The 16,723-nt window shown below is 52.9% G+C and overlaps 2 protein-coding genes across 2 annotated transcripts; one reads left to right on the top strand and one right to left on the bottom strand.

Moving 5' to 3' along the window:
* The first annotated feature begins 3,967 nt into the window (after window positions 1-3,967).
* On the top strand, window positions 3,968-10,282 carry LOC119103425 (casein kinase II subunit beta). Its single transcript, XM_037226954.1, has 5 exons — window positions 3,968-4,138; window positions 7,189-7,367; window positions 8,674-8,865; window positions 9,338-9,527; window positions 9,983-10,282. Exons 2-5 carry the CDS (start codon window positions 7,193-7,195, stop codon window positions 10,092-10,094), a joined length of 669 nt encoding a protein of 222 aa, XP_037082849.1. The 5' UTR covers window positions 3,968-4,138; window positions 7,189-7,192; the 3' UTR covers window positions 10,095-10,282.
* Window positions 10,283-11,246: 964 nt separating this feature from the next.
* On the bottom strand, window positions 11,247-16,446 carry LOC119102978 (tissue factor pathway inhibitor). The gene is made up of 7 exons (XM_037226429.1): window positions 16,204-16,446; window positions 15,165-15,408; window positions 13,992-14,195; window positions 12,788-12,964; window positions 12,036-12,260; window positions 11,534-11,743; window positions 11,247-11,266 (listed from the first exon to the last, which is right to left on the bottom strand). Exons 2-7 carry the CDS (start codon window positions 15,364-15,366, stop codon window positions 11,247-11,249), a joined length of 1,038 nt encoding a protein of 345 aa, XP_037082324.1. The 5' UTR covers window positions 15,367-15,408; window positions 16,204-16,446.
* Window positions 16,447-16,723: the final 277 nt, after the last annotated feature.

Below are 16,723 nucleotides of genomic sequence, written 5' to 3'. Positions count from 1 at the left end.
TTGGCAGCCTCTCCATATGCATTAGGTTTCTTAAGGAAGACTGAAACATCAGCTGATCTTGTAACTACTGGTTTGGATCGACGCACAATCACCCTATGTGTCTTCGGAACTAAGAGGTCAAGGCCCATGGCTGTGGCTTCCTGTTCAGTTGGGGCTCCAGCCCCCCTCCGCAACATCTGCTGCAAGTCTTTTTTCAATGTTTTGAAAGGTGTAAGCCGGACACTGTTAGCTTCCTTTCATGACAATGTGCCCATCTTTTCTCGCACCCGTGGCTAAAGTCAGACGCGCCCGGGTGGCCTGTTTAATGCGACGCGCTCGGGTGGGGTCAATTTAACCCCTCATTTGACCCCAATCGATGCATACATTGCAACATGTTCAGATTTCTGCTAATGCCATTGCTTGATGATAGCGCCCCTGACCTGGATCAGATTGTGATATCAAGTATTTTGAATGCCTCTTAGTGCGCGTCTTCCTCAGGCAAGTTTAGAAATTGTCATAGGTGATGTGTGAATTATATAGGTGCCGCGCCTGGTGGCATGTTGGCAACATTGTATAGAAGTGTTGTCAAATTGACAACGTTGTAAGGTCATTCGGAAAACATTCAAACTCGTGCATGTATTTTTGTTGACCTCATCAGATTAGCATTGCAGCATTTCCTCACATCAACTCATCCTATCCTGTTTAAGATGCATGATGTAGACCGGCGCTGTGTGCGTGTGCATGGAAGTAACCCTGTTGATGCTTTTTACGAAATATGCGCAATTCCGTCCCATCTTGTTTACTTGTGGTGACGATTGAGATAAGCCGTCTTTATGTATCTGTAAACTTCCAATTCAGAAACTGTGGTGGGTCCCTTCCGACGTCCCTGAGCGCTGCCTGCACGGGCGCCGACGTCCTGCTGACCTTGACGCCTCGTCTTCAGGTGGGGCCGGTGACCTCTCTGACATCTTTAACGCCGACGACCGGGACGTTAGCGACGAGCCCGACACTGACGACGGCGACGAGGACGGCGATGCCGACGGTGCATCAGAGACAGGTGGCGTCACGAGTGTCCAGTGACGTCACGAGGGGGAGCCCCGCCATCACGCGAGGTGACAGTGGCGTTGCATGAGAGTGGCTGGAGGGTGACTCGTACTCCCAGATGCGGTAACTCAGTGTATTCGGGCTGTGGTTGAGGCCAGTCTTGAGCCAGCGTGAGGACTGAGATTGACTTCCTGTTCGATGTGGGAGACGCTACCGGTGAAAGGGAAGCATTCCAAACGCGACGCCTGGTGCCTTTTTGTGGAATGTGTGGGTTTGGAACTGCCGATTGCAACGTGAAGTCCTGTGTGGTACAGCAATGTGGAGTCTGGCGTTGCCTTGCTTCCCCTGCGGACATTGGGGTTCGTGTCGCGGGATAGCTGGACCGCAACGTTAGCGACCTTCGAGCTGTAGATCCTTCAGCCGCTGACGCAGACATAAAATGTCTTTCGTCACGGCCCCATGTTCCGCAAAGATTGTTTGACGAGATTGGTATTCATGTAGCGTTGATGCTGTGGCTCGTGCCAGTGTCGGAGGATTTCCAGCAGAGGGTTGTCGGGGAAGCGCTTGTGAGCCGCGTCAGTTCAGAGTAACAGATTGTGGCATGTTGTTCTCTGCCGTTCGTGTGTCACATGTTCCGTGAGGGGGGGGGGGGGGGGGTGGCTGCCGTGTCCAGTGAGCACGCAGTTCTTCAGGGAGTTTGCCGTTGTACTGTACTGTATGGCTGTTGTACTGTATAACTTCCCGGCGGACTTAGTACGCTTTGCTTTTCTGTGCTCTGCTGCCGTATACTTGACGGACGTGTAATGGGAGAGGTGATCATATTTGTGGCTGAGTTTCCACCGTGTCAAAATAAATGTAGGCTTTCTTGCATGTGTATTATGCGAGCCAGAACAGAAACGCCACGAAGCCAATTACGATCAAGGTAAGCAAAAAACCAAAAACACGCATACACCTTTCCCTGAAAAATTTACGGTAGACAAACACTACACATTTACATTGAACATCAACATCAAGCGTGCGCATTTAACAGGAGCTATAACCACACCAGTTACGTTCAAGTTGCTGCTGATTTCGGATTTTTAAGCACCCGAATCGCTTTCAGCGCATAAGCTAGTGTTCTTGAAGATTATGCTGACCACTGAAAGGCACTTCAAGGTCAAATGTAGAACTATAGGTCTCCTTTCGCTATTAACTTCGGGCGTACGGACGTCCCATCATTTGACGTTGAATCTGGCCTTGAAACATGACCTTGAGAGGCCAGGACCGGTGACGGGCCCTAGTCCATGCACTGAAGATTTTAAGTAAAAAAAAAAGAAGAAATCGCTTGCTAACATTTGCGTAATATCGAATATCGAGGTCCCCATCACTTGACCTTGAATTTGGACTTGAGGAGCATTAGATATTGACAATATCACAAGCCTTCCAATAGGAAAAGCTACAACTATGGATGTTCTGGTTTTTTTTTGCATGGATTTGTTTTGCTTGCAAACCGTTCCATGGTTTGCGATTGACCCAGCGACTATGGAAGCGCTCCCAAATTGGGGGGAGGGGGGGAGAAGGGGTCGACAGCTATTCCGGGTTACTTGTTCTGTCAATGCCTATAACAACAATGTTAAGCCTTGGAAAGTTTGGAAGACTCAGGTTCTTGGCCTTGACTAGATACCACCCCTAAAGCTACAAAATGCGCTATGGGAGTTTCCTGTTTTTTTCAGCCTTAAAACTATCATGGCTCATGGTGTTTTTCACCCAGATTAAAGAGCATCTGTCGATGATTGAATGCTCCAGTTTTTATTAGAATCGTAAGGGCCTTGGCTGTGTAGAAAATCATATTGGTGTACTGCCAGTACACCCGCCAGTTAAATCACTCGACTACGATTCGACACAAGGTGGCATGACATTGTTCCGAAATCAGCTTCTTCAGGTCGAGTACGGCGGCACCGGATATGCATGTCAACCATTCCGAAAGTTCATATGTCTTCGGGATAACTTACAACCTCGTCGCGTTCTGAGTAATCAAAACGAATAGTTAGCTCATTCTATGACAAACTAGGGACATATTGTAAAAATTTACAGCTGACACGAAAACGAACGAGAAATAGTTAGCCAACTCGAAATAATGAACGGCTGAACAATAAAAAGAACCCTGTCACCTGGTGGGTCTGTATCCGATGCTCAAAAGAATTCTCGGTCGGACTGCTTCACACGCAGCGGTGAAGTGGCGCACACGACGCCGACAGGGAGAGCCCCCCTCCCCCCTACGCGCCCGAACAGCACCTCTTATACTCCTTCCAAGGCTCATACCCGCGACACGATCTGCGTGCGACTGGCCGGCGCCACCGTGACGCACCGCCCCGAACCGTGATTGTTCTCCTCACTCAGATGTGAGTCATTGCCCCACTCGTCTTACATGCTGACACACTGGCCCGGGGCATGGTCCACCGCTACAGTGTCCTGGTGCCGCTGGTGCCCAGCGCACGAGCCGGCCAACGCCATAGCGCGGTATGGCCTCAGCTGTACTCACGTATTGTCCGTCTTCGTTTCATACCACTTTTGGGGCGTTACGCTTAGCCCAACGTAAACATGGGGAAAAGGGTGTGTCAGACAAGCGTAAGCAGTGCGAAACCGGGAAGAAGGGAGGAAAATTGCCGAAAAGTATGCAATATTTGTTAGGACTGATCTACAAAGACATTGTTCAAGGTTTTGGGACCTGCCTCATCCATCTTTGCACATTAGGTGTTAAATTTCTTATCTTCGTTGACCTTATATTAGGTCATGATTTTGTTATCCGTATACTTGCTTTGTGATGTTCAATCGGCTGGTGAAAAATAAGCTCAATAAATAACCAGTTATTAGGAACGCATGTCTGCTAAGTATGTCAGCCTTTTAGTTCAACCTGCTTCCTTGTCATTGTCGCGTATAAATCGTCTAATCGGTGTTCCGCCGCGGTTGAGCGTTGCGTGCCTGCGCGGTCTTGGATTACGCTGTTTAAGTTATTCACATTTTCAGTCTCTTAAACCTTTAGCTGATTGGCGCTTGTAGTTTTTCCCGGCTGTGGGTGGTAACGGTTTACGCAAGGTTCAAGGTATTCAGGGTGTTGAAGCTGGTGTTAAGGAAGGTAGGTGAAATCGGCCGAACCGCATTAATCGTGGAGCGGTGGCTGTAGGGAATGGTGCAATGTATTTTTGCAGCAATCACTCCATATTGTCCTATGAATCTGTACATCAGTTTGACATACAGTATTTTTTTGTACATCTTGTTGCGATCCATGAATTCATCAACCCTAGGTCCTGCAAAAACAGTTGTGATCCTTTAGTTGTGACTTTAATGTGCCCTAGTTTGTGGGAGCCCATTGGAAATACACGTTCTGATTAAATGAAAGTATATTGATAGAATCGTTCTTACAGAGTAGTTTTTATAAAGGAATTGGTGCTGTCAAATGGTAGTTTCTGTGCATGCTTCATTTAGAACAATGCCAGATAATTTTAGTTGGCATCTTTTGTATTCACATCCTAAATGTTCTCCAAGCAGCCACAATAAAAACGTGATCATGTTTTTGGCCCTTATAACTGAATTGGCACCTTCTTGTGTGTTGAGTTGTACAGATATAGAGCAGGCAATAAGTAACAATTGCAAACGAACCACAGTTGTGGTTGGTCAGCACTGCATACTATTCTGCTCACATACTCGATTCCTTCTCCCACCTGCTAAATGCTGTAGAGCTGAAAATTATCAAGCCAAGGGCATTACAGTGAAAAGGATTTGAGTAATAAAATAAGATGCAGAATATAGATTCATCAATCAATTATGATTAAGACACTTTATTACTGACGAGACAAAGTGAAAGGTTGATTTCAATGCTTATTTATAACTATATTTGATCTTAATCTTGTGCCCAAGGTTCACATGGCTTGGACTGCAGCATGTTAAAGATTATGTCAATTATACAAACTGCTAGATGTGAAAGAATGGTAACCAATGCATTTAAGAGTTATCCTTAGCAAATGGTAGAATTCCAGGCCAAATTGTTAGATATGTGAGATGAACTCTAAAATATTTGTGTAAATGCTGTTAAGATTCTGAGGGTTCTGCTCACAGGGCATGCAAATGTTGAAAATGTGTGGATCCATGATCAAATGGGCATGAATTGAAAACTGAATGAAAATAATACAAATGAAAAATAAAGATAAATATCATGTATACTGCTATATTATATTTACATTGCATTATATTGACCAACCAGAGTTAAAAGTCTGACCTGACTGAACTGACCCTGAAATGGCATTACACCGATGTCTGCTCCCATATCTGCGTATGCACGTTTGTACAGATATAGAACCTTGTAGAACTTTAGGAGATGGTCAATGAAACAGTATATTATACATGTATATATATATATATATATATATATATATATATATATATATATATATGTGTGTGTGCATGCATGTATACATATATATATATATATATATATATATATATATATATATATATATATATACACATGCATACATATATACATGCATTCATTCACTCATTCATTCATTCATCCACACACACACACACATATATGCATGCATGCATACATTTATCATGTTGTTGGCATTGGGCTTGGTGTGTTATTTTGGAGGCAACTCAATGTTTGAAGGGTGTCTGCTCTCGAAGACAAAGGAAAGAACAACTATTCCATGACATGCTACTCTTAGTAGTAAAACATCCAGTAAATTGATGACCAGCTAGTCTATGTTCATTCACTTGGGTGTTTGTTCCACATGTGTGAAGTAGCATATCATTCATGTTCTTTCATGCCTATGTTTTGCTACAGTGAATTACAGATATCTACTTTTTTCCATCTGCTTTTCTTGACCACTGTGATCCTCAGGACTATGAAATGAAATACATGTAGGCTTTGTCCTTTTTTAAATCTATTTTTAGATAAGCACTATTGTAACTCAGTACTAAGCAGCACACAGCACCTTTGAATAATTGTTGTGTCTGAAAATGACACCTGCAAAACATGCAAACCAATTCTGACATATTGATCACAACATTACTGTCTTGCAGCAAATCAATGACTGTTTTACATGTCTGGAAGCTTTTTAATTGGTTAGAGATAAGCATTCATATGGAATGAATGCTGTCTTCAGGAATATTTAACACACACTTGGGCAGGGGGCCAAATTGACCCCCTGAAGGTGTTTCAGAATGGTTTCTGAATGGCGCGTCTGAGCCACGCCAAAATCTGCATAGCTGTAGACAATTGAATAGTGGATCATTTGGCATCAAAAATGTAGATGTACCATGTAAGGTTACTGACCTGTGGCAGGTCGAAGTAAGGCCATGGTTCAGCAAAGTCAGTTTTTGGGGAATTATTCAATCTGATACAACATCAGAGTGTTAGACAAAGCCATGCATCTCTAAGATGCTTTTTTATGCAACACAAATATTGAATGAGCAAATTACAGTGACCCAAGGTTGGTTATAAGGGTCAGACCAAGGTCAAAACTAACCTGCTTTATTACTCTAGGGATTGCTGTATGGGATAGTTTCTGGTGCTCATTTCAAATTTATTGATAACTGGGACCACTTCATACATCTTCCATTTACTTATTAGAGGTCAGATGTGGTCATTAACATGAAAGGACCCATGTCAGCATTTTTTTTTTTTAGGAAAATGCTGCCTGATGTAATCTTTGCTTATTCAAATGCAAAACCCAGAGCAGTTTTGTATTATTTTGGTCACCATGACCTGCAAAAGGTCAAACAATGTCACTGACCTTAATTGAGCATGTGGCTTTTTGCTTAAAAACAGTTGTCTAGGTCACGGAGGCACTTTGGAGACTCCAAGCCAAAATTTAATCTTGTTTGACCTTATTTGACTTACCCCCACCACGAGCGAAGGATATCTAACTGGCCACCTGGGCACGTGTTAACATTGTTTTTATTTTTTAGCTAGCCTTGTGCGGTAGCAAACTTGTATTGTTGTTTCTACTTCCAGACCATTCAAACCGATGAAGGTGACAGGGGCTCGCTGCACGGCTGTCTTCTGCTAGGACTAGTTTATCATCGGCCTGAGACCTTCGTACCTTGGCCTTTGATGGGCAATTAAGTTATGTGAAGCCATCGGCGAAAGGACCCCAATGACCATAACCTGAACCGTTGCAGAGCCATGAGCAGTTCGGAGGAGGTGTCCTGGATCTCGTGGTTCTGCGGACTGCGGGGCAATGAGTTCTTCTGCGAGGTGGATGAGGACTACATCCAGGACAAGTTCAACCTGACCGGACTGAACGAGCAGGTGCCGCACTACAGACAAGCGCTCGACATGATACTGGACCTGGAGCCAGGTGAGGCCGCCAGCTGCGCTATGTGTGAAGTGGCTGGGGCCCGGCCGCTGGGCTAGCGGCGGGATAACAGGCTGTAACTTGTGTATCTGTCTAGTATTGCGCATGTTGTTTATATTGAAGGGAATGCTCCACACTTAAAGATATTGAAACAAGCACCAGATGTTATCGAGTAAGTGCACTTATAATTATTGGTATGTTTTTAAGTGGAAATGAATACTCTTGATAACACAATTTCTTTGTGTTGTAAATATGCTCCTCAAATGTTATTGTTTGATTAAATCATTGTACCTTGCACAAGATTGACTTGGAGCCAATTGACGGCCATGATATCTGGAGGTTGAGTTCATGGACGCCAGATATGGATGACATGACAATGATATTTTTCTTGCCATTGATCCGTGTATCGCTAATGGAATGACAGGATTTGATTGATAGCATGACATCATGGATGCCTGGGTGATCTTCAGATAGTCTGCTCGAAATAGTGAGCACATCTTCATGGCCATGTAGCTCAGATACTAGAGAGGGTTGGGTTTTAAGGAGGACGGGGCTGAGGACTGTAGCAAAAATGTTTATGATAGCTATTTCAAGTCAAAATCTCATAAAAATCTGGGACACTCCGTGTTTGAGGGTGCACGAATTGTGCGATAGGAAAGGTTTTGCCACACACTGGATCTCTTGTAACCAGACGACAGATACAGTAGGCAGCATTCAAGACCTGGTGCTCCTTTAGGTGCACGTGACACCCAATGCGGCCAAATGTTGAAATTCCAAGATGTGTGCGGACATGTACCGAAGGCAACCCACCAGCTTGAAAAGGCAGCCTGTATGTTGATGCGTGCTTGGTCGCCTCAGTCTGTGTCAGCGCTAGGGTGCGGCCGACATCCGCGGACGGGTATCCCAGGTCTGGCGGTCGGGACGCCGCGCTTCTGTTCATCTCTCCGGGGGGGGGGGGGGGGGGGGGGGGGGGGGGGCGCATCGACTGCTGTAGGTCATCAGCCTGTTGATCTCTCCTCGCCGGCGGTGGTAAATTTGTTCGTGTGGAGTAAATGTAGAGAATACCTTTGTAAGGAGCGTGGCTGCTCCTGTCTCTGCTCTACAGGAAGGCTTAGGTTGCGCTGGGTCCTTTAAATTGGAATATAAGTTCATGTTAGGTGAAGCGTGTGTCGTTCACCTTACAATGTAACTGTTGGTGACAGGCACCGGGGAGTCTAGTTAGCAGCATGTGGAGTGGAAATGTGCTAATTGTGACCCGATGTGAGCCTGATTGTGCGTCGTTCTGACTGGCTGACCGGCTCCGCCGCAGACGACGAGCTCGACGAGAACCCGAACCAGTCGGACCTGATCGAGCAGGCGGCCGAGATGCTGTACGGCTTGATCCACGCGCGCTACATCCTCACCAACCGCGGCATCGCCCAGATGATCGAGAAGTACCAGTCGGGCGAGTTTGGCTACTGCCCGCGCGTCTACTGCGAGAACCAGCCCATGCTGCCGATCGGTCAGTGGCTGGCGCCCGCCGCGGCGCGAGAGAGAACACCGCCGCCCTAAATGCCGTGTCCGCTTCTCACCGTTGCAGCTCGGCCATGCTGGTAGGCTGAGGTGGCGAACCTGGTGGTAACAACAGCTGCTTTTGCCTGTAGCAGTCATAAGTGCCACATCATGCCGAGGACATTGATATGCTTCGTGACAGATATTTCACGAGGACAGCCAGTATGCTGTACAAGTATGCCTGGAATGTTACACCCTCAGTAAGGTTGTGCTGAATTAAGGCAGCACGCCTTGGCCAGGAGTACTGCTCAGCATTTCGTTGTGTAGACAGGTTCAGGTTCTCCAACACATCTATTATCTGCGAGGGCTAGGTTACGCTGCTGCTTGGAAGGGGCGTAGCGCGTGACTGAGGTATCGATTTGAGCTGGGGATCAGTGTGAATGGTGGGGTTCCCGTCGTGTGACCGGCCATGGGCCCGGCAGGTCTCTCGGACGTGCCGGGCGAGGCGATGGTGAAGCTGTACTGCCCCAAATGCATGGACGTCTATACACCCAAGTCGTCACGACATCACCACATCGACGGCGCCTACTTCGGCACCGGCTTTCCACACATGTTGTTCATGGTGCACCCCGAGTACCGGCCCAAGAAGCCGGCCAACCAGTTTGTGCCCAGGTGAGCGAGCGAGCGCGCTGGCAGGGGTCCGCCTCTCTGGCGCCCCAGCACACGTGATGTGTGCCAGTGGTCCGGGAAAGTGCCCGGGTAAGCTAGCGAAAAGACGTGCTGTCTGTCCGGGGAAAACGTTGACGGTCGGGTTAACAGAGACGACGGATCTGTCATACATCTGGGGAGACACCGCGGAGAGTGCGTCCCGCCAGGATGATCAGCGGCGCATCCTCGCCACATGCTGTGCAGCAGTATCGGCATTTATCACGCAAATGATGGCCTGGGGGCTTAGTGCGTAGTGTACCACAACAGAACCGGTGATTTTGCCTTTCAGTTGTTGTTTGGTCCACGATTGCTACTGTAATGGCTTGGTAATGGACGGTGCCGCTGGTTCGGATCCTTGCCGATATCCGTGACCCGGGTCAGTCAGGCCGCCGCCGTCACCTGGCTTGTCCCCGCCGCAGGCTGTATGGCTTCAAGATCCACCCCATGGCCTACATCATCCAGCAGCAGGCCGCCTCCAACTACAAGGCCCCCATGCGCGCCATGAACTACAACAACGGCAAGCGGCAGTAGACGCCGCGGCGGCGTGCCGTGCTGGAGCGGCGGGCCTGGCACGCCCGGCGGCGGTGCGGCCGCTGCGGTGGCGAGGCGCGCGTTGGCGCCCTGCTGCGTGCCGCTCGCAGCGTGCGCGCCGCTCTGGCGGCGAGGTACTCTGTCGCCCGACTGTTTGAGGACATTCCCGGCTCGGGCAGGACGGCCCGCGTGGGCGGCGCGGTGCGTGTCGGCCCGCCTACAATCGGAGTCGTCGCGAGCGACGCCCGCGCCGAGCCGTCGCGTGACGCGCCGCGTACCGCGCGGCTGCCGGACCCCTGCGCCGCCCTGGGGCGGAGACGCCGGCGTGTTCAGCGCCGCTGGCGGGGCTCCGCCGTCCGGCCGCGGGCCAGCTCTCGTCGCACCCGCGCCGGGTGATGGGAGCGGCCGCCAAGCCCGGCTGGCGTGCGGCCCCGAGTACGGGTCTCCGCCGGAGGAGGTCGCGAGCGTCCGTTTGCCGGAACTAGCCGCCAGCCGCGAAGCACGTAATAACGAGGCGGGCGGCGCCCTCTGTCGATGCTCGGGCTCCTCGGTCCCTGTGCGAGGCCCCGCCGGGAGTACGGTCCGTGTTGGCCAGGCGATGCTCGTACAGACGCGCCAGACACGCAACATGTAAAACTAGCAGCCGTGTATTGGGCGATATCCATTCTAGAACTACCCCATTGTCAGTGAAGACCTGCCGAGGGGCCGTGGCGCCATATGGCGGGCGGCGATCCCCTGACTCAGCAGCACTGGAAGCAGGATGCTGCCCATCCATGTTCCTCCCAATGGTCTCATGCCGGCGCCTCCCAGCAGTGAAGTGCACTTTGTTATGCTGTCGTGCGTTCATCAATGCAATGCCGTGTGTGTGTGCGGGGAACTGAGTTTACTGCGTTGCAGACGTAGATAAAATGTGATAAACCGCAGTCGTATGTGGATCGCGAGGCTTGGAGAAATACGTAACACGTCTGCTGTCGTGCTTGAACACGTCACAACCCGGTCCACCCCACCCAGGAGGGCGTCATTGAGCCCATATTCCCCACGTATCGGCCGCGTTTTTTCAGGCCGAGTCGCTGGCTGCGGGCCGCTCGGCTCCTCTGACGTCACGTCCCACGGGCGATTAGCGACTCGGCTTCTCCGCAGGTGGCGCTGCCTCTACGGCGACGGCGTCGGAACTGGGGACAGACCGCACGCCGTCAGCAGGCAGGCGGCGCTGGTGGAGGATTTTTGGGCGGTGTTAGTGCACCTTAAACTACCCTCGTTATTGGCGCGGTGGGGAACATGCCGGCTGCTGGAGCCGCCTGGGGATCAGAGCAGGTAGCTTAGTGGACGGAGATAGGCCGCTAGCTCCAGCCGTGCGACCAGGACCGGGGCCGTCTGCCGGCGTGTCCCGCGCGGGCGAGCCGCACCGGAGAGGGGCCAGCGGCGGCGGCTGCGCTCACCGGCCGGGTCCGGGGCGCACACGACCGCGCTGAAGTCCTCGTGGAGTCGGCTGTAGCCGGCGGGGCAGGGCTGGCCGGCGGCCACGGCCAGCTGGCCGGGCTCCAGGTGAGGCTGGTGGCCGCAGCGGCACAGCACGCAGTCGGCCTGGCGTCCCACCAGGCCGCAGTCGGCCGGACACTCGGACACGCCGCACGCGCGCGTGTCGTAGTCTGGCGGCGCGGCGCCCGCGTCAGACAGCTGCCGTCACGCGGCAGGGCAGGGCACATCGGGCTGTGGGGGCGGTGAAGTAAGGTGCGGAACGCACGGGGCTGCTGCCTCTCCTGGGATGGAGTGGGGGGGGGGGACATGTAGGCAGAACACTGGAGTAAAAGCAATGACAAAGATTGAGTGCGTTGACGACTATTTTGCTAGCCGTGCCTGTCATTAGATATGGGATTCTTGCACAGTATCACATCTCGTGGTCAAAACGAGGGGTGTGCCCCTCAAACACATCAGCCTTACCCCTGCCCTCCTGCAGTTCAGACGCGACTCCCTCCTCGTCCCCGGTCGTCGTCTGTGCACAGCGCGTCTCGCACTCCTCCCTGGTGTTGTAGCGGTTGCCGTTGCCGCCGCAGCCGCCGTACACGAACTTCTGGCAGGAGTCCGTGTCCGGGTGGTAGGCGTACCGCTCCATGTAGGCCATGCACAGGCCGCCGTCCGGCGCCGACGTGCAGTCGGCAGCGCCGCCTGGAACGGGACAGCGGCCCGGTCAGGTCCGAAGAGGCCCGGTCAGGTCTGGAGGGGGTCCGGTCAGGTCCTAAGGGCCCCGGTTAGGTCCGGAGAGGCCCGGTCAGGTCTTGAGGAAGCCCGGTCAGGTCCGGACGCTGACTCGCGCCCAACGTGGCCTCAACGGGAAATCACCAAAACGCTGCGCCGTGCACAAGGTTTAGCTGGTACAGTCTTGGAAATCTACCAGGTGCATCTCGAAAGCTGAAGTGGGTCTCCTCCACGTTCGCTTCGACGTTTTTCACGTCATTCATGCCTTGATTTAAACTTTATGCATAATACAAGTGTACTATGTTGACCACCGGCGTGTTCATATTTTTCTAAGGAAAGCATCCTCACTACCGCAATCTGAGCACTCCAGGAAATCCATGACTTGCTTTCCTAGCTTACCTTTTAAGAAAAAGCGTAATTAACTGCACATGAGGTAAAGAGCATAAGTGTGTACATTCACAACAGGAGCATGTATGCTTTCCAGGAAAGCAACTTACGCTGGTCGGACCGGCATTTCTGCTCGCAATCTTCCAGAGTTTGAAAGTTATTTCTGTTCCCTCCACATCCCCCGTACGTGAACTCCTTGCACTGGGACGATTTCGGGTCGAAGAAATACCGTGGCAGCGCCGCTCGGCAGTCGCCTACTTCCGCCGGCAGCGTGCAGATGTCAGCACCTGTCATGGCCGGGCGGCGTGTCAGCATCACAGTGACAGATTCGCGTCTTGGAAACCGAAAACGAAACAAAGCAGCAATATGTACACGAGCCCTGAAATGATGACTGGCAGGGAGACTGGATAAGTTTCAAAACTGTCCCCGGCCGAAGACCCTCAGCTAAATTGCACACCTTCAACCCTCGCGCGATTTGCCGTTTTCATGATGCGGATTGATACAGTTTGATGCGGACCCCTGCCGTTTCCAAATTAAGGAAGATAAGGCTTGGTGGAAAACAGCAGTGGATTGGTTGATTGTCAAGATGTAGCAGTTGACGACGTAGTTTATGTTCCTAGGTCAATAATTGGCATCATTATGCTGGACCAAAAGGCGAAATCTTTCCGCAAATCCATCTTTTTCAGCTGTTTATGATCACATTTACCAGGCCGTGCCTCTTGGTGACACAAGTCCAGGGCAGACGCGTTTTGTCGTCATTTCTGAGTACAATTGCGCGCAGGTATATTTTTTTTGGTAACATAGTTATAATGTATGGCTCTGTTCGTATAACAACGTCGGCACGCCGCAGGCGTTGACACGGCAACGGCTGCCTCCCGCTGCTCCGTCAGGCCGCTGACCGCCGTGCAATGTTCCACAAATGATGCCGGTGCTGCGAAACCAGACGCGCCAGAACACGCTTTTGGTGTCAACACAGTCGTAATGGATTCTCCATAGGCTACTGGAAATTTGGGCGCGACTGCACGGCGTGCCGCAGAGCTAACTTCAGCAAACCTTTGGGAGTGGGTCGCACCGCCCCTCCACGATCAGGGCGAAGGTTGATTGAAGTAAGCGACGCTCTCCCTTCAGATGCACGATCGTTGGTACGGAGACGTACAAGGGTAGCGCTACCACAACGTTCAACAACAATGCTCTCAACAATGCTCAAAAACCAAGGCCATGCGCGCGGTGGCTTGCATGCAATAAACGGATAGCGAATCCCCCCACAAACTCGGGGTTGGCCAAACCGGTGTGTATCACCCAACGTTCACATACCTTTCTGCTCGTGTGCGCGCTTTGTGTCCGACTGACCACCGCCGCACTGGGCACGGCACATCTCCAGCGTCTCGAAGTTGTTCGCGTTGCCGTCGCAGCCGCCGTACAGAAAGGCCGTGCAGCCACCGGCCTCCGGGCTGTAGTAGAAGCGCTGCAGCGCTCCGCGACACGGGCCCGCCTCCATCGCCAGTGAGCAGACCGACTCTGAGACGCATGGTCGGCTCATGACAGAGAACACGGGCGACAACAGAACGGGTTGGCCGGCTCACGAAAGAGAACACGGGCGACAGCAGTACGGGCCCGCCGGCTCCTGACAGAGAATACGGGCGACAGCAGTACGGGCCCGCTGCTCCTGACAGAGAATACAGGCGACAGCAGTACGGGCCCGCTGCTCCTGACAGAGAATACGGGCGACAGCAGTACGGGCCCGCCGGCTCACAACGGAGAACATGGGCGACAGCAGAACGGGTCAGCCGGCTCACAACGGAGAATACGGGCGACACCAGAACGGGTTGACCGGCTCACGACAGAGAATATGGGCGACAGCAGTGCGGGCCTGCCGGCTCACAACGGAGAACACGAGCGACAGCAGAGCGGGTCGGCCGGCTCACAACGGAGAATACGGGCGACGGCAGAACGGGTTGACCGGCTCACGACAGAGAATACGGGCGACAGCAGTGCGGGCCCGCCGGCTCACAACGGAGAACACGAGCGACAGCAGAACGGGTTAGCCGGCTCACAACGGAGAATACGGGCGACAGCAGAACGGGTTGACCGGCTCACGACAGAGAACACGGGTGACAGCAGAACAGGCCGACCGGCTTACGACAGAGAACACGGGCGACAGCGAAACAGGCCGGCCGGCTTACAACAGAGAACACGGATGATAACAGAACGGGTCGGCCGGCTCACGACATGGGGCATGGGCGACAGCAGAACGGGACATGGAGGACAAACAACAGCAAAACATGCGAGGTGGTTAGTGTTATTGCTGAACACTCCGTGAATCATTCGCGAAATTCACCCGAAGTTCACTACGAGAACTATCTAGCCAGCTGTTTGAATTTTGTCCATGCATCTCCGCTGGCTGTTATGTGGCCAAACGGGCTGATCTAGTCCGGCGCTACCCCAGGGCGCTGTCCGGCGGTCCACCCCGCCGCTGCCGCCACCCACCGTCGTGTTGCGTCTGGCCTCCGCTGAAGAGCCGCTCTAGCCACTCGGCCTTGCCGTCGCCGGTCTGGGGCGTCACCAGCCAGGCCAGCACCCCCACGGCCAACAGCAGCGGCAGCAGCAGCGCCACCGCCATCAGCGCGCGGCGCAGGCGCGAGCTGGCCGGCGCCGGCTTCGTTACCGTCGTCACGAACGGCGCCGTCATGGCGGGTGCGGGCGTTCTCCGACGTGCGTCCAGCTGTCGCCCCTGCCGGACGGTCGGCAGTGATACGACACGGCCCGCTCCGCCCGCCGGCGCCGGGGCCACACGAGCCGGCGCACCCCGCCGCGGCCGGGCTGCCAGTAGGTCACGACCACGGCCTTGGTGTTCCTCAGCGTGACACGTGTGTATGCGGGAGAATGGACGCACAATATGCGCATACATGTGAAAGGCGTACGCGTACGCGTGCGCACACATGCACGTCACGCACGCTCGTACGCACGGGACTGACGTACATCATGGACATAATTTATGCGCGCTCATGCGTATGCTCGTGCGAACAGCCAGGCAAAGGCACACACCCTATCAGCGCACTCAAATGCCGCTAGAGGCACTCCAACGTTGGCCAAGAGCATACACACGATCGCATGTGCACGTTCGTGCTGTGCTATGGTGTAGTTGTAATGGTGCTTAGCCTCCTTTCTTATCAACCTGTTATTACAACCAGCACTATTCCTTATACCGAAAAGTGGAAGTAGGTCACCGCATGAACGCATCTTCCTCCGCTACGTTTGGTACAAAATGTCTGCCCCGGGTATTGACGTCACGCGGGAATCCCCACAATATTTAGCTGAAATGTTAGTCGGCGCGTTCTCGGCCCTTACAGTGGCATCCATGCGTGATTCCCACACACATCTTTGTTGAGCTTGCGCGCCCTCTTGCTGAGGCGACCTGTGTCCCGATTGTCAGCTGTTTTACCGCCGATTTCCCCCTCAGCTAACATGCGCAATTGATGCGCCCTAAAGCTAACGCATACGTTTCAGTGACTCTGCCGAGACTCACCTGCAGTACTGCTTCTGCACACCGACTTCCACTCCAACACTGGCTCTCGTGCGTTGGCTCGGTGCTGCTCTCTCGGAAGCCGCCTCTCAACAGACCGCTGGCTGGGAGCTCGGTGTGGACAGTGCGTCGTGTCGCGCCTCCGACCCGGTCCCGTCTGGGGCCCGTGCCGGCCACAGGTGGGCCGACACCCGGCTGCTTTCATACACCACAATGCGGCACAGGTGTGGCGGCCGCGCCGCGCCGGCCGTGCCGCGCCAGTAATGAATCGGCCCAGCTGCGCGTCAACAGGGCGCCTGAGTCAGACCGGCGGCGCTGGGCGGCGTGCGTCCGCCATCCCGCCAGCGCACCCTCCCGCAGCCCAGCCCCCGGGCCGCCGCGCGACGCACGCCACTGGCGGCGGTCTACGCGCGGCGCTCGGCGCGAGGCGTGGCTGGCGCCGGGGTTGGGCCCTCAGTAGTGATCTGCCCCGGAGCCTTTGGCTTACTGGCAGCTGGTGCACCATGTTGCCGTTGACAATTAA

This window comes from Pollicipes pollicipes, unplaced genomic scaffold (assembly GCF_011947565.3).
Source record: "Pollicipes pollicipes isolate AB1234 unplaced genomic scaffold, Ppol_2.1 Scaffold_5724;HRSCAF=6776_pilon_pilon_pilon, whole genome shotgun sequence".
NCBI classification, from domain to species: domain Eukaryota; kingdom Metazoa; phylum Arthropoda; class Thecostraca; order Pollicipedomorpha; family Pollicipedidae; genus Pollicipes; species Pollicipes pollicipes.
This window is presented reverse-complemented; position numbering and strand designations above follow the sequence as displayed.